The following is a 17,328-nucleotide window of genomic DNA, read 5'->3' as shown; positions in this document are numbered from 1 at the left end:
ACTTCTCTTAAATGACAAAATAATAAAAATTATTTTATTAATAAATTTTATTTTAGTAAATAATTCTTAAAAGACTCACCAAGATTCAGGTAAGAAAATGAACTGGTACACCTCCATTCACAATCATGAGGTGAAGTCTCAATATTCTCCCCCTTATGTGGAACCCATCCACCAAAGATGTACATCCTGAACAACAACAAAAGGAAAACATAAAGGAGCTGGTTTTCTTTTTAAAATCACTTATCACTGTCAAGGAAATGCAAATACGATAATGAATAAACTGGCCTTCATTCTAGAGTTTATAATTTTATGAAGCCATACAGAATCAAAATTATTTCTCTCTGGCCAGTTATTTAAAGAAGGAAATATTTCAATTATAACACATTTGAAAATCAATATTGTATGCAATATACTAAGGGGTACCTCAGCCAGAAGCATGACATTCAAAGTCAAATTTAGAATTGATGTGTATAGTAACCAAAGAAAATTCAGTTTCATATAACTTTGGTCACTGATATCATCAAATAAAAAACGTTAAACTATGTTCCTCAGAGTCCTAAAGGTTCTTGAGACATGCCCAGTGGTTACTGAAGAGGTAAGGCTCATCAGGAAGAGCTTAGGCCATGTAGCCTCACGCCAACCAGAGAAGCTCTATTTTTTAAAATCTGTTTTCTATATTATAGTTCCAGTAGAAAACCACATTTTATAAAAGAGTTCTGCTGTTTAAAAAAATGGATATCTTACTAGATTTTGCTTATGGTTATTTTTGAGAAGAACTAATGAGGTTCTAAATTATAACTGTTGTCTCCTAAAAGGTTACCTTTAAGATAAAGTCTCCACAGAAATAAGTACTTACTTAAATTCTACTGAAAACAATATTCCTAATCCTGGCTCAGTGTTGCATAAAAAAGGGAACTTGTTGATGACAGTTAGCCTGGCGTGCTGTGATTCATGGGGTCACAAAGAGTCAGACATGACTGAGCGACTGAACTGAACTGAACTGAACCTTGAAGGAGTGCTCTTTATGTACCAGGCACTGTTGGAAGCATTTTGTATGTACTGACTCATTCAGTCCTTATGGGAGCCTTGTGAAGGAGGTTTTACTATTATCCCCATTTTATACTCGAGATGGTTTAAAGCTCAACATTCAGAAAACAAAGATCATGGTATCCAGTCCCATTATTTCATGGCAAATAGATGGGGAAACAGTGGAAACAGTGGCTGAGTTTATTTTTGGGGGCTCCAAAATCACTGCAGATGATGACTGCAGCCATGAAATTAAAAGATGCTTACTCCTTGGGAGAAAAGTTATGACCAACCTAGACAGCATATTTGGAGAAGGCAATGGCAACCCACTCCAGTACTCTTGCCTGGAAAAACCCATGGATGGAGGAGCCTGGTAGGCTGCAGTCCATGTGGTCACTAAGAGTCGGACACGACTGAGCGACTTCACTTTCACTTTTCACTTTCCTGCATTGGAGAAGGAAATGGCAATCCACTCCAGTGTTCTTGCCTGGAGAATCCCAGGGATGGAGGAGCCTGGTGGGCTCAGAGTCGGACACGACTGAAGCAACTTAGCAGCAGCAGACAGCATATTAAAAAGCAGAGACGTTATTTTGCCAGCAAAGGTCTGTCTAGTCAAGGCTGTGGTTTTTCCAGTAGTCATGTATGGATGTGAGAGTTGGACTATAAAGAAAGCTGAGTGCTGAAGAATTGATGCTTTGAACTACGGTGCTGGAGAAGACTCTTGAGAGTCCCTTGGACTGGAAGGAGAGCCAACTGCTGCTGCTGCTGCTGCTAAGTTGCTTCAGTCGTGTCCGACTCTGTAACCCCATAGATGGCAGCCCACCAGGCTCCCCCGTCCCTGGGATTCTCCAGGCAAGAACACTGGAGTGGGTTGCCATTTCCTTTAAAGGAAATCAGTTCTGAATATTCACTGGAAGGACTGATGCTGAAGTTGAAACTCCAATACTCTGGCCACCTGATGCAAAGACCTGACTCATTTGAAAAGACCCTGATGCTGGGAAAGATTGAAGGCGGGAGGAGAAGGGGATGACAGAGGATGAGATGGTTGGATGGCATTACTGACTCAATGGACATGAGTTTGAGTAAACTCCAGGAGTTGGTGATGGACAGGGAGGCCTGGTGTGCTGCAGTCCATGGGGTCACAAAGAGTCGGACACGACTGAGCGACTGAACTGAACTGACTGATACTCGAGTAATCTGAAGTACAGAGAGATAAGTTTCTTTGCCCCTAAACAGACAGTACAAGCATCCAAGCTGAGACCTGAATTCAGGTAATCTGGTTACAGAGTCCACCTTCTATCCATAATGCCATCCAAAGTATAATCATTGAACACAGAAGCTAAATATACACCTGAGTATGAATCAAGCCCTACCAAAAATGTGTAAGAAGAAACAATGAGTTACGTGTGTCAAATCTATTGATGGAGGACAGATAAGTTTGACATCACCCTGCTTTACCCTTATGTAATACCCACTCTGTGCCTGACGTAAGGAATGCAAAGAAGCAGAAGAGGGAGTATGACAAGAAAATGCATGATATTTTAGCTCCTGTGCACATATTATTTTGGTTTCAGTAAGTGCAATCAAGCATTATCAAATTATCTTCAAGAAACTAGCAGCATCACTCTTCTTTGCACATATCTTTCTTAAGTTTGTTAAAAAGAAAAAAAGACCAAAAAACAAAATAACACCATACTTATTTCCTATAACACTGGCTGTATGAAGGCTTCGTGGAAGTGGCACTGTCCCTTTAGTTTCTGGTTTTGACCATGACATAGTTTCTAAAAATAAAAACAAGTATATTAGCAACTTAATCTAATAATAGAGAATTACTTCAACTTCCAGAATTATTTTTAAAAAGGGACCTACCAAAATGAAGCTAAAATGTTTCAAAACCATTATTTGAATTTCATCTTAAACATTTCCAGCTGACACAAACTGTCAATCACAGCAATCTATTTACACTTCATTGTTAGTATTTGCAATGGAGAGGTATTTAGGGTGCAAACAATTTTGAATTAAGACCAGATTAAGGTTTTCAACACTTTAAGTAAGAGCACATTGTGCAGAACACTCAGAAGTGACAGTGCGTGTATCTTCCAAATAGTCATTCCTACAGTCCCTTAAAATAGCCATGCAAGGATTTTTTTATCGACCAGCTGTAACATTACTAATGCCACACTTACTATAGACAGGGTAACCACATAAATTTAATCATCCTCAACTGGGACACTTTACAGAGTGAAAGGAGGTACTACTGATAATTACATGGGACAATAAGCATAAAACAGGACCATTAAAGGCAAACCAGAACATATGGTGACCCTACTTATAGGAAGCCCAGGAGTGTTACTATCATAAATCAAACATTCATTTGTTCAACTTGACTCATCAGCAACCATTCATATTAAATCTAAGTACAACTCAATACTGTAATAAAAATATTTTTCAAGGCACTTTTTATATTTGCCTTTATCAGTCATAATGAATTTCTGAGCCTGAATCAGCTTAAGCTCACCTAAGTCAAGTTGCCATAGATCATCCAGGCGAGCACCACACATTCCACCAAAAACATACATTTTAGGACTTCCAGAATCTCTTTTGCAATATATAACAGCTGTGTGGGATTCTCTTGGAGAAGGCACAATCCCTTTAGTCACTGGAATGCTCCAACCCACAACACCAGAACCATGCTGTAGCTCCAACTCATAGAAGTCATTTAAATATCTAGGATATAATGAAAGAAATTAAAACATTAATATAATACATACCTTTTATTTGCTTTTTATTTCTACTTATAAAAATAATATATGCTTACTGTGAAAAAGTCATACAGTACAGAAAAATATTAGGAGAGCAGAAACCCCATAACTCATTCATTCAATGCCATTTATCAAACATTACTGTGTACCAGGCACTCTTGTGGGGATCACCAGTGAACAGAAGAGATTAAAAAAACTTGCCACCATACAGCCTACACTCGTGTCCACGACAATACCGTGATGGTTTCAAAACACAGCCTCAAATTCCCTGACCTTCTTCCCTACAGCAAGTAGGATTTATGTCCGCTCCCCTTGGTGTTGGGTAGGTTGTGACTGCTTTAACTAATAGAGTACAGTGAAATGACACTATGTGACTTCTGGGGCTGAGTCACAGAAGGCCAATGCAGCTTCACTAGTGAACACTTGCATTCGGAATCCTGAACCTCCATGAAAGTTCAACTGTCACAAAACCACCATCTGAACAGGACACACATAGGCACACAGGATGACAGTCCTAGTTGAGTCCATCCTTTAGCCATCCCAGCTGAGGCATCAGACATGGGAGTGACCATTCAAGCCTTCCTATCTGAGGGCCTAGCCATCACTGCTGTGTCCCATATGAATTTTCCAAGGACAGAATCCATGGACACAATAAAATGGTTGCTATTTTCCATCACTAACTTTTGGAGCAATTTATTATATGGTACTAGATAACCGGAACAATCACTACTGACAATAATTAGTAAATACCCTTTAAGACCTCTCTCTCTATGGATAGCTACATACGTATAAGCGAGGTATACTACAAATGTTCCTTTGCAACTTTTTTTTCTTTATAAATTTTCACTCTATAATGTGATAGCAATGTCCTACATAGCTTTTTTACTCTAGAAATTGGCATTAGACTTCTCATCTGTGACATGGATGTTTTCTATGTTTTAAGCAAAATGATTTTCATAGGAATCTATTTCTCAATAAATTGAGTAATCAAATTATTACTCAAGTATGAAGGCAAAATTAAACATTTCAGAACATATAAAACTTCAAAGTTTAGCCATATAATTTGTTTTGTGAAAAAATGATTCTAGATCATCCATGAAAAATAAAAAGAAATCTAAGAAAGAATATACTGAAGGAAAGAAATGGTTGTACAAATAAACTAGTAATTTATAATTAAATTTAAATTGATGTTGATAACTGTGGTTGTGAGGTCTAAATAATCACTGAGAAAGACTAATCAAAAAATTAATTTCTTAACATTACTGTCATTTGGAATAAGATTCACAATGCTACAAAACAGAAAAAAAGGAGTAAGCAAAAAAAGGCTACAGATAAAGATAATTATTTTCAAAGATGAAAAGGTATCTTTGGTTTAAATGTATGTGATAATTTCCAAGCAACAAAAGGAAGCATAGAAATAGCATGAATAATTTTCAAATCACTGGAAGGAAAGAATGAATCAGAGAAAAACAATAAATCAAGAAAAAGGAAGATGGGGGGAAAAGCATAATCTATAGAGGTAGGATAGGAAAAAAACAAGTATAAACAGTGTCAAGAGAAAAGAAAAACTGAAAACAATTTAGTTTACATCACAGAAAAGAGATAAAATTTTTTTAATATAAAGACCTATAAAATAAAAAAATCAAGATAATGAGCAATCACACAATAGACATAGGTAAAAGGTATAAATAGGCAGTTCACAGAACAGGAAGTAAAAATTACATAAATACACAAATATTCACCCTCATCACAACTTTTACAAATCTACAAAGGAAGAGAAATGGGTATGGAGAAGCAACAACAAGCAGAGTTTATGGAAGACATAAAATTACATGGGCAGGAAAAAAAACTTCCCTATTATAAGACAAAGTCTCTTCAAGGTAGGGAATGTGCAGGGGAATCAAAAGAACCCCAAATCCAACTATAAGTTATTAACAACAACTGAAAGTGAAAGCCACTCAGTCGTGTCCGACTCTTTGCGACCCCAAGAACTATACAGTCCATGAAATTCTCCAGGCCAGACTACTGGAGTGGGTAGCCTTTCCCTTTTCCTAGGGCTCTTCCCAACCCAGGGATCAAACCCAGGTCTCCCACATTGCAGGCGGATTCTTTACCAACTGATCCACAAGGGAAGCATAGCAAGGATGATAATAAAACTATTTAACAACTGATATGGCATAGATTTAAACAGGTCAGAATGAATACCAGCCAGCATGCTGTAAACAGTTCATATTAATTAACTGTTAGTCCTATTTATGAAAGGTAAGTCTGTAACAAAATTATAAACACAGGTTGAAATTATATATAAAGAACAAAACACAAATTCACAATCACACTGGGAGATTTTAACATGTCATTCAGAAGTTGATATGACCAAATCTACAGCATAAACAGTTCTGAATAATAATTTAAGACACTGATTTAATAAAGAACCTTTTACCCAAACAGTCAAGAACTCATGATCTTATGAACAACTATGGAATAGTTACAAAAAATGACTGTGAAATAGAGCACAAAAATAATCACTAAAAAGAAGAAACTCCATAGACCGTATTTTTTTAATTCAGCATAATAAAACTAGATATTAGTGATAATAACAAAACTTTCCATTTGAAAAAAATTTTTAATTATGCTCAACATACACTTTTGGTTAAAAAGAGAAAAAAATGAATTATCAAACTACAGATTTAAGAAAACTTCCTTAATTACAGGAACTTAGAAAAGTACAACAAACTACTAAGTATAACAAAAAAGAATCAGACTCACAGATATAGGGGACAAAGTAATGGCTACCAGTGGAGAGAGGGAAGGGAGGAGGCATAGAGGGAGGGGATGAAGAGGTACAAACCATTAGGTATAAAACAAGCTACAAGAACATATTGTGCAACACAGAGAATACAGCCAATATTTTGTAATGACTATAAATGGAGTATAACCTCAAAAATTGTTAATCACTATATTGCACACCTAAAACTTATAGAATATTATACGACTATACTTCATAATCCCATCCACAGAGGAGCCTGGCAGGTTACAGTCCGTGGGGTCAAAGAGTCGGACACAACTGAGCACAAGGCACATGACATGATATTTCATAAACAAGTATAGACTTGGACACGATTCAGTGACTGAACAACAACATACTTCACATATATATGTATATATAATTTTTTTTACAAAAGCTTCCTTAATCTGACCAAAGGCATATAATGGAAACTTATAGCAAACATCACTTAATGAAAGGTAAATATTAAGTATATTAATGAAACAGAAAAGAGTTTAGAAGAAAAGCTGATAATATTTCTATACAGAGCTAGATAGTAAATATTTTAGGCTTTATATGTCATAAGTTCAAGTCTACTCTGTTCTTTTAATAAGAAAACAGCCAGAGACAACATGTATATAAACAGGAATGACTGTGTTTCAATGAAACTCACTAGCAAAAACAGAAAGAAGAGAGTGAAAAGGTTGGCTTGAAGCTCAACATTCAGAAAACAAAGATCATGGCATCTGGTCCCATCACTTCATGGGAAATAGATGGGGAAACAGTGGAAGCAGTGTCAGACTTTATTTTTGGGGGCTCCAAAATCACTGCAGATGCTGATTGCAACCATGAAATTAAAAGATGCTTACTCCTTGGAAGGAAAGTTATGACCAACCTAGACAGCATATTAAAAAGCAGAGACATTACTTTGCCAACAAAGGTCCATCTAGTCAAGGCTATGGTTTTTCCCGTGTTCATGTATGGATGTGAGAGTTGGACTGTGAAGAAAGCTGATCGCCGAAGAATTGATGCTTTTGAACTGTGGTGCTGGAGAAGACTCTTGAGACTCCCTTGGACTGCAAGGAGATCCAATCAGTCCATTCTAGAGGAGATCAATCCTGGGTGTTCACTGGAAGGACTGATGCTAAAGCTGAAACTCCAATACTTTGGCCACTTCATGCGAAGAGTTGACTCGTTGGAAAAGACCCTGCTGCTGGGAGGGATTGGGGTCAGGAGGAGATGGGGACGACAGAGAATGAGATGGCTGGATGGCATCACCGACTCGATGGATATGAGTTTGAGTGAACTCCAGGAGTTGGTGATGGACAGGGAGGCCTGGCGTGCTGTGATTCATGGGGTCGCAAAGAGTCGGATACGACTGAGCGACTGAACTGAACTGAAGCCAAATTTTACATACAAAGAGTAGTTCATAACCCCTGGGGTAGAGAGACTAGAAAAAGACCCATTTCTATGAGAATTAAGATATGACAGAGATGGGACTTCAAAACAGTGGGGAGGTGGAAGAAGACTGGCTTACTTAACAAATGGTTGTGGGAGAACCAAAAATTCGTTCAGATGAAAAAGTAAAAAACTACAAAAATAGATTGCAAGTGCATTAACATTTTAAACATAAAAAGCAAAACTGTGAATGTACTAGAAAAAATGATAAAAAAATTACTTTTATAGTTTTGGGATAGGAAAGTCTTCTTAGTAAGCAGGACACAAAGCCAGAAAGCCATTAAAAAATATATATCATCATACTTGATAAAGGAAAAAGGAAAACTCTTAAAAGGGGGGTGAGCAAACAAAAGACTTGGAAAATATTATTTAGAATATATAAATATATAGAACATATAAAAAACAGTAATAAAAACTGTAATCCATGAAAATGTGATTAGAATAATAAAATTTTGTCATTGGATACAAGATCAATATACTGGTCAAGATCAATAGAAAGAGACCAACTTTATTTCTATATGCTAGCAATGCTGCTGCTGCTGCTAAGTCGCTTCAGTCGTGTCCGACTCTGTGCGACCCCACAGACAGCAGCCCACCAGACTCCACCGTCCCTGGGATGAACAATCCAAAAATGAAATTAAGAAGCCAAATCTAGTCACAATGTCATCAAAAAGAATAAAAAATTAAAAATTAATTTAACAAAACAAGAGCAAGATTAGTACACTGAAAATCTGAAAACATTGCTGACTAACAACCTAAAGAAGATCTAAATAAATGTAGAGACATTCCATGTTTATAGACTAGCAGACTCAATACTAATAAGATAGAAACTCTTCAAATATAGATATATCCAGTCAACACATTCCCTATCAAAATATTAGGAGAACATTTTGCAGAAACTAGCAAGGTGATCCTAAAATTTACACAGAAATGCAAAGGATTCAGAATAGCGAAAACATTCTTGAAAAAAGAATAAAATTTGAGAACTTAGATCTTCCTATTTCAAAACTTACTACAAAGCTACAGTAATTAAGATAATGTGGTACTGGCATAAGACCAGAAATATAGATCAGTGGAATAGAATTAAAAGTCTAGGAATAAACTCTTACATTTATGGTCAATTGATAGTCAACAAAGATGCCAAAACAATATAATGAGAAAAGGATAATCTTTACAAAGAATAGTGTTGGGAAAATTGAATATCCGTATGTAAAAGGATGAATTTACTCAGTTACTTTAGGCATAAAAATTACCTCAAAAAGAACCATAGATATAAATGTAAAGGATAAAACTATAGAACTTTTAGAACAAAATAGAGGAACAAATCTTTATAACCTTGAAATAGGCAAACAGTTCTTAAAAAGGATGCTAAAAGCATAATCCATATTTGCAAATCATATATTTGATTTTTTTAAAAAAGTTGTATCTAGAATATATAGTCTTACAACTCGATAATAAGAATACAAACAACTAAATTTGATTTTTTAAATTTATTTTATTGAAGTATAGTTGATTTACAATGCTACATTAATTTCTGTTGTACAGCAAAGTGACTCAGTTATACATATCTATATACATTCTTTTTTATATTCCTTTCTATGATGGTTTATCACAGGATATTGAATATAGTTCCCTGTGCTACACAGCAGAACCTTGTTGTTTACCCAGCTCTATCTGACAGTTTGCATCTGCTAATCTGAAACTCTCAATCCACCCCTCCCCCATGGCAACCACAAGCCCGTTCTCTATGTCTGTGAGTCGATTTCTGTTTCATAAATAAGTTGATTTGTATCATATATTAGCTCCCACATATAAGTGATATTATATGGTATTTGTCTTTCTCTTTTTGACTTATTTCACTAAGTATGATCATCTCTAGGTCTATCCATGTTATTGCAAATATCAGTATTTCATTCTTTTTTATGGCAGAGTAGTATTTTGTTGTATATATGTACATCTTCTTTATCCATCCATCTGTCTATGGACATTTAGGTTGTTTCCATGCCTTGGGTATTGTGAACTGTGCTGCTATGAACATAGGTGTGAAATGCATCTTTTTGAATTATAGTTTTTTTTGGAAAAATGCCCAGGAGTGGGATAAGGGTCGGACACGACTGAGCGACTTCACTTTCACTTTCCACTTTCCACTTTCACACATTGGAGAAGGAAATGGCAACCCACTCCAGTGTTCTTGCCTGGAGAATCCCAGGGACGGGGGAGCCTGGTGGGCTTCCGTCTATGGGGTCACACAGAGTCGGACACGACTGAAGTGACTCAGCAGCAGCAGCAGCAGCAGCATGACAACTTTTAGTTTTTTAAGAAACTTCCATACTGTTTTCCATAGTGGCTATACCAATTCATATTCCCATCAACAGTGTAGGAGAGTTTCTTTTTCTCCATACCCTCTCGAGCATTTGTTATTTGTAGACTTTTTAATGATGGCCATTCTGACCAGTGTGAGGTGGCACATGATTGTTATTCTGATTTGCATTTCTCTAATAATTAGCAAGGTTCAGCACCTTTTCTTGTGCCTAATGGTCATCTATATCAAACAATTTAATTTTTAACTGAACAAAGATTTGAATAGAAATTTCACCAAAGAAGATATATAAATGGCTAAAAAGCTCATGAAAAGAAACTCAACATCATTGGTCAATAGGGAAATGCAAACCAAAACCATAATAAGACATGACCTTATACCCACTAGGTTGGCTACAGTCAAAAAGACAGACAATAACAAATGTTATCAAGGATGTGGAAAATTTGGAACCCTTATACACTGCTGGTGGGAAGGTAAAATGGTAGTCACTGGAAAACAGTATGGTAGTGCTTAAAAAGTTAAATATAAATTTCCCACATGACTCATCAGTTCTATTACTAGGTATCTAATCAAGAGCAATGAATACATACCCATAGAAAGACTTGTGGGCAAATGATAACAGCATTATTATAAGAGCCCCAAACTGGAAACAATCCAAATGTCTATCAACTGATGACAGATAAATAAAATGTGACATATCAGTACAATGGAGTATTATTCAACAATAAAAAGGAAAAAACATTTTTGATACATGCTACAGTAAGGTTGAACCTCAATATTACGCTAAGTGAAAGAAGATAAATGCACAAAATCATATGCATATGAAATGTTCAGGAAAAGCTAATCTACAGAGACAGAAAGTAGTCTGGTAGTTACATGGGTATTGGTATGGGAATGAGGACTGACTGAAAATGAATAAGTTTCTTATAGTAACACATATATATGGAAGCTAGGAAAGCAGTACTGGTGAACCTATTTACAGAGAAGAAATGGAAATGCAGATATAGAGAATGGACTTGTGGACACAGAGAGGGGAGGAGAGGCTATGAGAAATTGAAAAAGTAGCATTGACATAGGTACAGTATCATGTGTAAAACAGATAACTAGTGGGAAACTGGTATATAACACAGAGACAGCCCAGCCTGGCGCTCTGTGATGACCTAGATGAGTGGAATGTGGGGCAAGGGAGGCTACAGAGAGAGGGGAGATATAAATATCTATATAAAATTATGACTGATTTGAGCTGATATACAGCAGAAACCACCGTATGAACCACCAGGGAAGCCCATAGAGACTACCACAACGCTGTAAAGCAATTATCCTCCAATTAAAAAAAAGTTTCTTTTTGGAATGATGGAAATATTCTAGAATTGGATTGTGGTGATGGTTACACAACACTCTAAATTATGAAAAATCTATGAACTGTACATATAAAAAGGATAAATTTTATGGTATATTATCAATTTTTAAACAAAAATAAACATGGACCTAAACAATTTCAGAGTAGGAATTGTAACTATTCAATAAGCACTGTTAATTAAGCTCATTTATAGTTTAAAAATAAATCAAAATAAAACTATGAAATATATTTCACCAACTATGTTGGCAAAAACTAAGAAGAGTGAGATGATTCAGTATTGCCAGGGGTGTAAGGCACTCTTGTATGCTGCCATTAGGAGTATAAAATTGTTCCACCTCTTTGGAGGTTGATTCAGGAGTACCTAACTAGAACTAACACCCAAAAAAGATGTCCTTTTCATTATCAGGGACTGGAATGCAAAAGTAGGAAGTCAAGAAATACCAGTAACAGGCAAATTTGGCCTTGGAGTACAGAATGAAGCAGGGCAAAGGCTAATAGAACTTTGCCAAGAGAATACACTGGTCATAGCAAACACCCTCTTCCAACAACACAAGAGAAGACTCTACACATGGACATCACCAAATGGTCAACACTGAAATCAGACTGATTTATTCTTTGCAGCCAAAGATGGAAAAGCTCTGTAGTCAGCAAAAACAAGACTGGGAGCTGACTGTGGCTCAGATCATGAACTCCTTACTGCCAAATTCAGACTGAAATTGAAGAAAGTGGGGAAAACCACTAGACCACTCAGGTGTGACCTAAATCAAATCCCTTATGATTAGACAGTGGAAGTGAGAAATAGATTTAAAGGACTAGATCTGATAAACAGAGTGCCAGATGAACTATGGATGGAGGTTCGTGACACTGTACAGGAGACAGGGATCAAGACCATCCCCAGGAAAAAGAAATGAAAAAAAGCAAAATGGCTGTCTGAGGAGGCTTTACAAATAGCTGTGAAAAGCAGAGAAGTGAAAAGCAAAGGACAAAAGGAAAGATATACCCATTTGAATGCAGAGTGCCAAAGAATAGAAAGCAGAGATAAGAAAGCCTTCCTCAGTGATCAGTGCAAAGAAATAGAGGAAAACAATAGAATGGGAAAGAATAAAGATCTCTTCAAGAAAATTAGAGATACCAAGGGAACATTTCATGCAAAGATGGGCTCAATGAAGGACAGAAATGGTATGGACACAACAGAAGAAGAAGATATTAAGAAGAGGAGGCAAGAATACACAGAAGAAGTATACAAAAAAGATCTTCATGACCCAGATAATCACGAGGGTGCGATCACTCACCTAGAGCCACACATCCTGGAATGTGAAGTCAAGTGGGCCTTAGAAAGCATCACTACTAACAAAGCTAGCGGAGGTGATGGAATTCCAGTGGAGCTATTTCAAATCCTTAAAAGTGATGCTGTCAAAGTGCTGCACTCAATATGCCAGCAAATTTGGAAAACTCAGCAGTGGCCACAGGACTGGAAAAGATCAATTTTCATTCCAATCCCAAAGAAAGGCAATACCAAAGAATGCTCCAACTACCGCGCAATTGTATTCATCTCACACGCTACTAAAGTAATGCTCAAAATTGTCCAAGCCAGGCTTCAACAATACGTGAACTTCCAGATGTTCAAACTGGTTTTAGAAAAGGCAGAGGAACCAGAGATCAAATTGCCAACATCCGCTGGATCATCGAAAAAGCAACAGAGTTCCAGAAAAACATCTATTTCTGCTTCATTGACTACGCCAAAGCCTTTGACTGTGGATCACAATAAACTGTGGAAAATTCTGAAAGAGATGGGAATACCAGACCACCTGACATGCCTCTTGAGAAACCTGTATGCAGGTCAGGAAGCATCAATTAAAACTGGACATGGAACAACAGACTGGTTCCAAATAGGAAAAGGAGTATGTCAAGGCTGTATATTGTCACCCTGCTTATTTAACTTACATGCAGAGTACATCATGAGAAACGCTGGGCTGGATGAAGCACAAGCTGGAATCAAGATTGCAGGGAGAAATATCAATAACCTCAGATATGCAGATGACAGCACCCTTATGGCAGAAAGTGAAGAAGAACTAAAGCACCTCTTGATGAAAGTGAAAGAGAAGAGTGAAAAAGTTGGCTTAAAGCTCAACACTCAGAAAACTAAGATCATGGCATCTGGTCCCATCACTTCATAGCAAATAGATGGGGAAACAGTGGAAACAGTGGCTGACTATTTTTCTGGGCTCCAAAATCACTGCAGATGGTGACTGCAGCCATGAAATTAAAAGAAGCTTGCTCCCTGTAAGGAAAGTTATGACCAACCTAGATAGCATATTAAAAAGCAGAGACATCTAGTCAAGGCTATGGTTTTTCCAGTGGTCATGTATGGATGTAAGAGTTGGACTATAAAGAAAGCTGAGCACAGAGAATGATGCTTTTGAACTGTGGTGTTGGAGAATACTCTTGAGAGTCCCTTGGACTGCAAGGGGATCCAACCAGTCCGTCTTAAAGGAAATCAGCCCTGGGTGTTCACTGGAAGGAATGATGTTGAATCTGAAATTCCAATATTTTGGCCACCTCATGCAAAGAGTTGAAAAGACCCAGATGTTGGAAAAGATTGAAGGCGGGAGGAGAAGAGGACGACAGAGGATGAGATGGTTGGATGGCATCACCGACTCACTGAACACGAGTTTGGGTAAACTCTGGAAGTTGGTGATGGACAGGGAGGCCTGGCTTGCTGCAGTTCATGGGGTTGCAAAGAGTCAGAGAAGACTCAGCGACTGAACTAAACAAACTTAAAATGTATCCTTTGATCACCACCATCTCCTTCCCAATTCCATTTATAAGTATCAATCCTATAAAAAAAATTATTACACAAAAACTATAATAGCAAAATGGAAATATTTAAGTGTCCGTTTGTAGGAGAATGGTTAGATAATTTGTATAACTCAGACTACTTTTCCACTGTTAATAATAGGCTAATCCATATCTACTGCCATGTAAAGATATATTATTAAAGGTAAAAAAACAAAAAAAAACCAAACAAGTAAACACCCAAAGTCATAAAGCAAAAGGAAATCTCTCACTTATATTTAAAAAAAAAAAAAGAGTAGAATCAGATTAATATTCCCAAGTCCCTTCTCCCAGAAAGCAAAACATGTATCCTTGCATCACCCACTCAGGTCTTGGCCTTACAGCTTGCTTTGAACAATGGAATGTCAACAGAAATGAATGTGCTGGCTTTAATCAAGGCTTTAAAAAGCATCACATGTATCTAGTTATTCTCTCAACCAGCATAAACTTGAGAGGCTTACCCTTAACACGACAAAAACTGACCAATACAATGTGTTATATGAAAAAGTTCCCCAAACATACACATCAAATTGAATTATGTGTGCCTTCCTATGTTGGGGAACAGGGATCCTGTGAAAAAGAACTTTGTACATTGTCTAATTCCTTGAATTTCACAAGTCAGTATCTCAAAAGAAATCTGTTTAATGGAAAAATGAAAAAAGACATGTACTAAAAGTATCTGGATTAGTGTGAGGGGTACATTTTTTCCCTCTTTTTCTCTAGTTTCCCAATTTTCTACATAGTTTTAGCATATGTTATTTTTTTTAAGCTTGTAGGGGAAAAAAAGTAGGGCTCTAAAATCAATCTAATGTAGGTAAAAAGACACATTATAATGGTGATGACAACTACTGATATTGCTGCTGGCAACTTGAAAGTGCTTTGAAAATTATGCCAATGATCTTATTTAGCAATCACAATGACACTGGAAGGTAGGTATTTAATCACTCCCATTTCACAGTGAAGGAAAACAGGCTTAGATTACTTCCACTAAAGGACACATATATGGTAAGCAGTGAATCAGAAAACAACCTTGTGGACTCTAAACCTCCAAATCCTGAATGCTATAATGACCATGTGATCAAAACATTATGCAAAAAGAAAAGAGGCAGTGATTAGTTGTTTGAAAAAAGAAGAGGATTGATTCTAAAGGTATTTGCTGTGTGAACCACTCTTAACAGCTTCTATGTGAAAAATGGAAATGATGGCCTTCATTTGATATTCTGATTTTTGTCACCAAATTCCCAAAGAAATATAATTTGTAAATAACCATCTGTTACTTTTCATTATCACTTACAACAACTAAAATACATTAAGGCTCAACGTATACAACATAACTGCCACAAGCAGTTATATTAATACCAATTTAGTAAGATGATTTTGATTAATACCAATTTAGTAAGATGATTTTGATTTAAAAAAGGCACAGTTTTGAAAACTGATATACTCCAGGAACTAAGGAAAAATCACAAATGGACACAAATTTGTTCACTGTTAGGTTCAAATGCAAAGGGATAAGCTTCATTGCTTTTAATAATTAAAGATGGAAGAAATTACATGTTCTTAATCTAAATCATAAAATAAACATTTGATCTGAAATAGTGTTGTCATACCTGGGAACATTATTGTTTGAATCTTCACTTTCATTTGCCAGGCCACCAAACAAATAGCATTTGTTACCATATAAAGAGAAGCTATGTCCTAGCCGAGGACAAGGAGGTAAACCAGAAGAAGGGGGATGGGGCTTCACTTTTTTCCATAACCAACGACTTGCCTAAAAAAAAGAGCATAAATACACTCAGACAAAATCACATAACATTCCTGTTAAAATACTAAAGTATCATACCAATATATTTTAATCTGAATCCAATCAGAAGGCTTCAATAAACTGCTTTGGGGACAAATGGCAAATAATCAAATAAATTCTGAAATTAAAATGAGTGTTCCAACAGAAAATCAGTCTAGTCTTCCATATTCACAGCTTTCCACAATGGCAAACTAAGCTAATAATCATTAATACTAGTAATCACAAAATACTGGGTTGGCCAAAAAGTTTGTTAGAGTTTTTCAGCAACACATCATGGGGAAACTCAAACAAACTTCTGGCCAATCCAATATTTTCCAGATGAAGAATTCAAAATTATTTATAACTTTAAGATTACATGTAATTTATGTACTCTCACCTTTTGAAACTAGTTAATCCATGAATGGTATATATTTTAATCTTTAAATAAACATAAAGATCATAAAAAACAATTTTTTTTTTCTTGGCCACACCACAGGGCATGTGGGATCTTAGTTCCCCAACCAGGGATAAAATCTGTGCTCCCTGAAGTGGAAGTGTGGAGTCTTAACCACTGGCCTGCTAGGGAAGTCCAAAGTAAAGATCATTTAACAAACCAAACTCCAAAACTTACTCTCTAGTCATGGATTGAAATTTTTTGAAATGAACTGCTTATAAACAGGCATAATCCATCTACATCTGCCAACTACCAAACACCCTCATGATCACAGCCTTGGCAATATAAGCACAGTTTAGGAATAAAAATTAGTCAGGGCTCTCACAGTGGACTCTGAGTCCGTTCATTGGAGAGTCAAATTTGGAAAGCTATCTGAAACTGTTACCTCTTTTGTACGCACTGCATGCGCAGGGGCGTGGGGGGGTAGTGATTATTAGTATTAGAGGAACAATTTTTATAACTAAGGCATAAGTTTTCCAAAAGGTATGGTCCGGGGATCAGCAGTAGGTGTGAATTTAGCAGGAATGCAAATTCTCTGTAGACAATACTGATACAGAAACTCTGAG

General features: G+C 36.6%; 1 protein-coding gene across 1 annotated transcript in view; it reads right to left on the bottom strand.

Moving 5' to 3' along the window:
- Positions 1-17,328, bottom strand: part of HCFC2 (host cell factor C2) — a 51,624-nt gene that overhangs the window by 31,921 nt on the left and 2,375 nt on the right. The window contains exons 3-6 of the mRNA XM_055394376.2: positions 16,136-16,296; positions 3,545-3,753; positions 2,723-2,807; positions 80-186 (exon numbers count right to left, since the gene is read on the bottom strand). Coding sequence (XP_055250351.1) covers positions 80-186; positions 2,723-2,807; positions 3,545-3,753; positions 16,136-16,296 — 562 coding nt within the window. The remainder of the gene's footprint in view (positions 1-79; positions 187-2,722; positions 2,808-3,544; positions 3,754-16,135; positions 16,297-17,328) is intronic.

This window comes from Moschus berezovskii, chromosome 6 (genome assembly GCF_049115385.1).
Source record: "Moschus berezovskii isolate FMDL1 chromosome 6, NW_MosBer_1.0, whole genome shotgun sequence".
NCBI lineage: Eukaryota > Metazoa > Chordata > Mammalia > Artiodactyla > Moschidae > Moschus > Moschus berezovskii.
The sequence above is the reverse complement of the archived record's forward strand: the minus strand, read 5'-3'. Positions and strand labels throughout refer to the sequence as shown.